At 36.6% G+C, this 10,000-nt stretch overlaps 1 protein-coding gene across 1 annotated transcript in view; it reads right to left on the bottom strand.

Moving 5' to 3' along the window:
* LOC129274189 (uncharacterized) overlaps positions 1-6,227 on the bottom strand; it is an 8,440-nt gene extending 2,213 nt beyond the window's left edge. The window contains exon 1 of the mRNA XM_064108867.1: positions 5,835-6,227. Coding sequence (XP_063964937.1) covers positions 5,835-6,130 — 296 coding nt within the window. The 5' untranslated portion in view covers positions 6,131-6,227. The remainder of the gene's footprint in view (positions 1-5,834) is intronic.
* Between the last annotated feature and the right edge of the window lie 3,773 nt (positions 6,228-10,000).

The following is a 10,000-nucleotide window of genomic DNA, read 5'->3' as shown; positions in this document are numbered from 1 at the left end:
CCGGTACAATTCAATATAGGCTTTAAAGTAACATTGGACAGACTTCCGCAGTCATCCAGCAGACGAAAAAACTTAAGACGAACTATTTGGAATATAATTTATAGTTTGTAAACTGTTATGTGCCCCCGTTGAGAAGGGTCTAATTTAAGTTGCATTTCAAGAAATATTGTAACATTTATTTTCGCTTGCCCCTATAAAAAAGTGGGTAATGTACTTCATAGTTTTCTGACTAATAACGATATTGATTGATTGCTTTAATTTCTGTATTCAATATATCATATATAAGTTACAAGTTAATATGTTCAAATGCAATATATAACAAATTGATAATATAGTTACAGTATCAGAATTGGATCAATATCAATTTTAGAAAAAAAATGTAATCGTTAGTGATTAGGTTTGATAATGATGGCGGCCTCGTAAAAAAGTTATTTCTTCATTGATCAAGTTTGTAGTCAGGCAGGAATGATGGTGAAGATTATATGGATTCATCATGATCATTATCATTATCAGCATTTTTTACAACATCGCTAAAAAGAAAGGTAAATTTCCTGTTCATTTTCATAAATGGAAGTTTGATTTTTGAACATTCTCTATTCTATACTCTTTATGTATTGTAAATTATGTTCATTACTATGGTCGTAATTCTCTTGATTTACTCGTAATTTTGTATTGATTAAGTTGTTTTATTCTAAATAAAGACTTAATTAAAAAAATTGTAATAAAATTATAGTTATAACCACGATGATGATAATGATAATAATTAAAATAACCACAGGGGCCGCGGAAGCGGGGGTGGGGGATGGGGGCTTCCGCCCCCCACTTTTTTCCAAAACCGTGTACAAAAACGTAAAAATGACCGTATGATTGTGATTTTTTGCATGGTCAGCCCCCCACTTTTGGCTCAGCCCCACCCCCCACTTTGAAAACCGTTCCGCGGCCCCTGAACCATAAAAAGAATTATGACAATAATAAGGGTAATGATAATAACAATACGAAAAGTACTACTACTATATACTACCACTACTACTTCTACTACTGCTACTACTATTCATATTTATATTTCTACTACTACTACTACTACTACTTCAACTAGGGGCGGCAGAACGAGGGGGGCAGGGGCACTTGCCCCCCAAAAAAAATCTCCGGAGAAAATGCCTTTTTTTGTGGTAAAACAAAATCCATTTTAAGTTTAAAAAATCACAAAATTTTAGGCTCGCGCTCGCATCAATTATTGTTTAGTAAGGTACTCTTTCTGGCAGGGACCTGGGAACGTTTTTTTCAGTGGGGGTGCTGAAATCTCTCCTCAAAGGTGGGGGGGGGGGGGAAGACGGGACACAATTGAATTTTCCATAATTACACACACACACACACACATATATATATATACATATATATGAGAGTCAATTCTTTGCTTTCTTCTTAAAAAAAAAAAACAAAGATATATAATTAGATAACTCGAGCGCGAAGCGCGTTTTTTTTTTTTTGGGGGGGGGGGAGGGGGGAATTTATGTATTTTGTCCTGAAAAATTGAACATTTTGAGCAATGTTTGTGGTCCTGAACAAGATGCGTATGTAACAAATAATAACTGCGAACGTGATCAGTGCGAGCAGATATTTTTTATATACGCTCTGGTCTGATCGAAAGGGACGTGTTATAAGGACTGTGTGCAGTTACCCATTAAGACGATACATATATCAACAATCAAATAATGTGAGCGCGAAGCGCGAGCTGAAAAATTGACATTCCGACCTAAATACTGGACATTCTAAGCACTTTTCTAATAATGAACAGGATAGGTATATAACTATACAATTGATGCGAGCGCGAAGCGCGAGCGGAAATAAAAATGAGATTTCACAACCTAAAAACAGGACATCTTTATTAATAAGCACTTTTCTAATCATGAACAGGATAGGTATATAACTATACAATTGATGCGAGCGCGAAGCGCGAGCGGAAATAAAAATGAGATTTCAGACCTAAAAACAGGACATCTTAAGCACTTTTCTAATAATGAACAGGATAGGTATTTAACTACACAATTGATGAGAGCGCAAAGCGCGAGCGGAAACAAAATTGAGTTTTCAGACGTATAATTGGGACAATCTATTCATGTTTTGTAAATCAAGAAAATGATGGGTAATTGAATATATTCTTCATTAATAATGTGAGCGCGAAGCGGGAGCAGAAAATATTTGATATTCTGATCTGAAACTCCACACTGAATGTAATATGGTTTGAACAGACAAAGATAAATCAGACGAACATAAGAATAAAGATTTGATCAAAATCCGACAAGGAATATCAAAGTTATTGCATTTTAAAGATTAGCATTATTCCGGTGAAACAGTTTTAAACATGTCTTCATTAATATTCAATGATCAAACTGATGATGTCATATCCCCACTTGTTCTTTTGTATTTTATTATATAAAATTAGGTTTATTTAATATTTTCCCTTCAAGAACCAAAAATAGTTGAATTGACAACTGATTTAGTCTATTAGATATTTTTTGCTGCAACTTATTTCATTATAAGGGAGACATATCATTCACACTGGTATGAAAAAATGAAACAATTTTGATTCCATGTAATAACACAAGAAACAGGATAGTGATAGTGGGGATGTGACATCTTCAACCCCCATGGGCGGAAATCCCAGAGGGGACGTGTACCCCCTACCAAAAATAGTAGGGGGACACAATAACAAATGTCCCCCTACTATTTTTGGTCTTTCATGGAGAAAAATACATCACTTCACAATCGAAATAATACCTTTTGGACTAAATGACCTTACATTTTGGGTGAAAAACTTTTTTTTCCTTTTTTTTGCTTGTCAAATTTTCCAGGCCCTGGTCCCCCTACCTTTGGGGACAGATTTCCGCACATGTCAACCCATCTATTAAATATTCATGACGACATGCATATCACCATTTTCATAAACTATTGCTAAACTTTAGAATTAAATAACTTAACTATTTGTTATCAGATTTCCATACAATTGTATTTGATATAAATATTTTCAGCCCGGAGTAGCCCCAAAACAAGCTGCGTATCTGAATAAACATGCGTGCGCGTGTTTAGAGTTAGACCTAGTATCTGGGCATTGTAAATACATTTTTTATGAAAAAAATCAATAATGCGAGCGCGAAGCGCGAGCAGAAAATGTTTGATATTCTGATCTGAAAAAGGGTGAATTTAAACACTATTTTAAGTACTGTGCCGGAAAATTCTGAAGGGGGGGGGGGTCTCCAAAACGTCGTTTATTTTCATTACATTTCTGTCATTCATCAACTTACCACTAGATTTCCAGGAGGTGCTGCCTATGGAAAATAACACATGCAGCACCCCAAAATTTTGGGATGCTTCACCCCCAGCACCCCCGCTTCCAAGGGCCATGGGGCAGGGCGAAAAAGACTGTGAAATTCGATTTCTATTGTCTGACTTGTAATTGTTTATACAAAACACGGGCGGTCGGGCGCGCGCACACATGATTCGGCATTTAACCCTCGAAGTTTCAAGTCCAACCACACCCATATCCCTCCCTGCTATTCAATTCAATTCAATTCGGTTTATTATGAAAGACATTGTAAAACAGTCCGAAGACTGACACATACAAAGTTAACAGAAAAAAGGAAAAATACATTAAATTATATACCTACGAATTAACAAAATATAATAAGAACATAATAGTAAGATTAAATATTGCACTCGAGGTTCTACACATTACATAAATATAATTAAGGGGATAATGCTATATAAAGAGAAAATAGAATGACCGATAAAAACACACAAAAATATTGGGATATGTATTATGTTGATTGATTTCAATGCTATAGAGTCGGAGTGCCGAGCTTGATTGAGTCGCGTTATAGGAGGCCGGAGGGATGTTATTGGAATATGTGAAAGACTATGTAAATGACTTGCGATTGTCGGATGTGATTATGTACATTATAAACATATATAAAAAAAAATACAAAGGGAACCTGATTTCGTGGGGGTGCTGCCTATGGAAAATAATACACGCAGCACCCCCAGGAAAAATTCTGGGGGTGCTTCCCCCGCTTCCCAGGTCCCTGCTTTCTGGTTACGAGAAATGCTCATAATGTCCAGTTTTTAGGGGTTTTTAGGCTGGAATATCACAAACTTTCAGCTTGCGCTTGCATAATTCAATTGGAGAGATATGTGTCCTATTCATGAGTCACTAAATACAGTCTGTAACCCTTTTCTGGTCAGTATATTAACAGAAAATCGGCTCGCGCTTTGCGCTCACGTTAATTATATAGTTATATAGACATCTTTTTAATGATTACAAAAGCTGCTTGGAAATTTTGGAATGTTTAATTTTCATGTCTTATTACATGAAATGTCCAAAAGTTTTCGAGCTCGTGATTCGCGCTCGAAACATCTTGCAAGGATGCCATTATAGAGCCATATGGACCAAAAAAGTTGTACAAATACAGATTTGATTTTTTTTCCAAACCGCTTGCTTACTACGTTCGCTTGCGAAAAAAATTAAAGCCTAAATATATCTTACCAATCAGAAATCACTTCAAAAAGGCTTTGCTCTACTTAATTGCAACAAAACATTACGCAGATGATATAATTTCATGGTGGAAATATCCGTTTGCACCAAAATGCCCATCTTGACATTATAAATTACTTTTCTTGTTTTGCCCCCCCCCCCAAGCAAAAATAGGTTCCGCCTCCCCTGACTTCTACTATACTGCTGCTACTACTACTACTACTACTACTACTACTACTACTACTACTACTACTACTACTACTACTACTACTACTACTATTACTACTATACTACTACTACTACTAATTCTACTACTACTACTACTACTACTACTACTACTACTACTACTACTACTACTACTACTACTACTACTACTACTACTACTTCTAGTACCAGTATACTACTACTACTACTACTACTACTACTACTACTACTACTACTACTACTACTACTACTACTACTACTACTACTACTACTACTACTACTACTACTACTATTACTACTACTACTACTACTACTACTATTACTACTACTACTACTACTACTACTACTACTACTACTACTACTACTACTACTACTACTACTACTACTACCACTTCTACTCCTCCTACAACTACTACTACTACTACTACTACTACTACTACTACTACTACTACTACTACTACTACTACTTCTTCTACTACTACTACTGGGCTACTACTGCTACTACTACTACTACTACTACTACTACTACTACTACTACTACTACTACTACTACTACTACTACTACTTCTAGTACCAGTATACTACTACTACTACTCCTACTACTACTACTACTACTACTACTACTTCTACTACTACTACTACTACAACTACTACTACTACTACTTCTAGTACCAGTATACTACTACTACTACTACTACTACTACTACTACTACTACTACTACTACTACTACTACTACTACTACTACTACTACTACTACTACTACTACTACTACTACTACTACTACTACTTCTTCTACTACTACTACTGGGCTACTACTGCTACTACTACTACTACTACTACTTCTTCTACTACTACTACTGGGCTACTACTGCTACTACTACTACTACTACTACTACTACTACTACTACTACTACTACTACTACTACTACTACTACTACTACTACTACTACTACAGTCATATAATTAGAATAATTAAATGATGCGCATGAGTAGTATACTTTATTATAACGATCAAGCATCAATCGTGTGTAATGACTATACATGAAATTCTTTTCAGGTCTACAAATAGTTTTAAAAATTATACAAAATAAATGTACTCACGAAATATTTTCTGGCTTGGTAATATTTCCCAATCTTTGTTCCCTCAAGTAGTCAGCCACACGTCTGTATACCTCCTCATTCCCTTCGTATTCGTTTGGTAGATCCACACCCATCAGTTGTTCAGCGTGCACCTGGGCAACTCTGCAGTAGGTATAGGGTTCGAACCAAACCTGGATGTCTTCAATAAAACTCAGACACTTGATGAGAGCTGTTGAAACAGTGCGGGGTACACCCCAGATAATTGTGCGACTTGTCCCATCAGTAGAAGATGCACCCGTATTACCAGACGCCGCCATAATTTACCTTAATAGTTATACGTTATGGAAATGAAAACCTAAATGACACGGGTATACTACGGCCGGGCACAGGCTCTGACAAAAACAAATGGAGTATATGAGTCCCTTTGCATAGGCGGATCCAGGGGGGGGGGGGGCTGAGGGGCCCGCCCCCCCCCCCCCTATTGGCGGAGCAAAAAAAAGGGGAAAAAAAGGAAAGAAAAAAAAAAAAGAAAAAAAAAGGGAGGGAAAAGATAGGAGAAAAAAGAAGAGGAGGAAGACGAGTGAATAAAATAAGATGAGAGAAAGACTTGGAAAATAAAAAGAATCTTTCATGTCACTATATAAAATTTTCGCTCACGCTTCGCGCTCGCATTGCCTGTTAGGTGATTTTGATATCTTGTTCAATATGGAGTTTAAATATCAAGTTTGGAAGTCAATATACAAAACATATTTCACCTCGGAAATCGAACTTTCATCATTTTGTGTGATTTACAAATTGATTTTTAAAAAGTGTTCTGTAAAAATGTCAGTTTTATGGTCTGAGTATTAACATTTTCTGCTCGCGCTGCACACTCGCATATTTTGATTTATCAGGTACCTATTATTTTCGTGTAGTCCGTAAAGTTTTTAAAATATCCCTTTTCAGGTCTGATTGTCAAAACGTATCAGCTAGCGCTGCGCTCGCATTTTGATTGGAGAGTTATGTATGTCTCAATATTGATTATACAACAAACTTCTTAAAATCCCCATTTAATGACAGTTTATCAAAAAATTTGGCTCGCAATTTGCGCTCGCATTAATGGTTAAAAACATATTAACTGATGCATCCTATTTATCATTACAAAAGTGCTTGAAATTTCCATTTTTTCAGGCCATAATATCAGATTTCGTGCCCTGATTAGGCATTAATGAGTAAGATATTTATTTAGACATTAAATTGTCCCTTTTGTTTTATCTCGCGCTTAGCAAGAGGAATATGAAGATAGTCATCATTTTCATAGGATGACATGTCCTACGGATGTCCCGGTCTTATATGTCAAAACTCAAAGTAATAATAATGGAACATAATTATCAGCTCTTTATTAAGTGCGATCCATATCCACCTCACACTTTTCCTACAAAGTGCTTGAAATATAAAGCAGAAATTAACTTTTTTTTCAGTCGGAATATCAAATAGTTTAATTTATTTAAATCATTAACCAGTTACAGATCACAATATCAAAAATTTTCTGCTCGCGCTTTGTGCTCCCATTATCAAGGTAGGAAGATCCCTTAAATTACTCACTCTTTTCATGATTTACAAAACATGAATAGAGTGTCCCGTTTTTAGGTTTAAATCTCGATTTTCCGCTCGCACTTCGCGCTCGCATCAATTGTTTAGATAGATACCTATTCTGTTTAAGTTACAAAAGTGTTAAGAATTTCCATTCTGTAGGTAAAAATGTTGAAAAATTTCAGCTCGCGCTTCGCGCTCACATTATTTGATTTTTAAAGTATTTAACGTCTTCATGGCTAACTGCAAGCAGTCTTTAACAGGTACCTTTTTCATCGGTTCATTTGTGCTCGCGTTTCGCGTTCGTAGTAATAATTTAATTACACACACATCTTTTTCAGGACAACAAACATTGCCCAGAATTTTCAAATTTTAGGAAAAATACATAAAATTTCCAAAAAAAATTTAGCTCGCGCTTCGCGCTCGCATTATATAAATAAGTATTTTGATATTATATATTTATGTTGATTTATAAGAATAAAACTAAGAAGTGACTATTAGGACTATACCCCCTTCAAAGAAACCAAAAATCATCTTCGAGCGGAGCCGATAGGGGAAATTATGGCTGAAAAAAAAAATTCCGGGCCCCCCCCCCTATTGGCGAAGGCTGGATCCGCCCCTGCCTTTGTATGCCCTTTGTATTGCGAGTCATATGCATACACAAAACGTTTAAAATTGAAAATGTAATGTTTGCCCATGCCGGCTAGGGCAAAGTTTACTCTGTGTGTCCTTCATATTTTGGACTCATGCCGAGTAATCCAGGCGTGCATGCCATTTTTTTTTTTTTTTTTTTTTTTTTTTAGCAAGGAGTATACGTGCTGCTGCGGTAGCTTGGTTTTTATTTATTTATTTTTCCAGTGTTTGGGGGGGAGTTGTGGCTTGCGCATGATTAGTTATGGGAGCAGGGGGGGGGGGTATGGGCACGAAGGGCCGCATGCAGGGATGTCTGTGGCTGTGGTAAGCCGGTCTCCCCTTGCCCCCTGATTCCTTCCCCTTGCCCAGCAATGCACCGTTTCTAGTGTAAATTATGTGAGGGAGCATATATATAGCGACCAATCGAAAAAAAAACAAATGCATATGAATTGTTTTCATCTATATGACATTTCAGGGCCTAAAATTTCGTTCCAAATAGGATGGGGGGGGGGGGGGGGCGGGCGAGACTTGCATAATAAATCATAAGTGTCTTGTATAGGCCTATATACCTTTTAAAAACACTAACAACAAAAATAACCCCCAAACCATCTGTAGGCCGATACCGACGAGGCCAACATTTTAAAAACTCTGTATTTTTTTGACAACTCGTGTCACGATCGACCTATTGATTATCTTTATTTTCTAAAAAATGAGTCCCCGGGCTAGCTCTCCGTTGAACGTGCATTAGGCATACACAAAGTCATGTAACCTACTAAATGTTAGGAACTATAAAATAGGCGTTGGGATCAATTTCTCCATCAAGAGAGAAAATAGAAAAATATAAATATCCAGGGCACGTTTGACCAAAATCAGGGATCGTGGAATATGGTTATGAAAGTGTGTGTGTGTGTGGGGGGGGGGGGGGGGGGGGGTACGTGTCTTAATTTATTGATTTATGAAAATGTTTCATAATATATGATCACACATAGCCAATTAAACTACATTCATAACTGTGATGCCACAATTTGTTGGTATTACGAGCCAATAATTTTGAAAGTGCCAAACATGGCATATGGGGCAAATATTGAAAAGAACGATATCAGCCTTATAATTGCGATAAAAAAAGCTAATTTTGTGGTAGACTTTAATTGACATCATGCATTTAGACAATATTATCGTATTTTACCCTTTTCCTTTCCTTTTCTTTTTTTCCTTTTTTTCTTGGTCTTAAACATTTTTGGGGTCCATGGCCTCCAAGCCCCCCCCCCTGTCTTTACGTATAACAATGTCGCAATAGTATGTAAGGAACTTCATAATGATTATTTACAGTATAGTCTCTCTTCAATAATGTCTGTTAAAATGGTTAGTTTTTTTTCGTCCAATTACTATTCCATATATATTTTGGGAAAGTTGAAAGCTAATTTAATAGATGAAATAAATTAGCTTGACGTACGAGCGCCTGCTTTGTCGGGACCCAGGTATATGGCCATGGACGCGGACGATCGATGTCATTTGAAGGTCTCTGTCTCAGTATCGAATCGAGACATTATCGATACACTGATCAATATTAAACAGATAATGTTATGTAGGATGTATTTAACTTCCTGTTATTCTTTCAGTCATTCACCTTCACTTGTTTACAAACTCCCCCAATGTCATCTAAGAATTCTCAAACCCCCAATACCATTTAACTCCTAAACCTTGACCATAAAAAGACCAACTTTCAGTGACGTCAGCTAACTTCAAGGAAGAAGTATGACTCACACTTCCAGCCCCAGTCACTTGCACAGAGCATCACCACACCCCTTATACCAGAGAAAGTTTGATAAACAGTTACCTGTAGACCAATCAGATCAAGTTTAGATCACTCCCACCTTAAATCGTTACACCCCCAAAACTAATGATATAAATAAGATTTCTTGATTATTAGAGAGATAGAATAAAACGATAGAATACTAGACCAACACTCATCCAGATAGACT

Source organism: Lytechinus pictus, chromosome 13 (genome assembly GCF_037042905.1).
Source record: "Lytechinus pictus isolate F3 Inbred chromosome 13, Lp3.0, whole genome shotgun sequence".
Lineage (NCBI taxonomy): Eukaryota > Metazoa > Echinodermata > Echinoidea > Temnopleuroida > Toxopneustidae > Lytechinus > Lytechinus pictus.
Note: the sequence above shows the minus strand (reverse complement) of the source record. Positions and strands in the feature narration are given on the sequence as shown.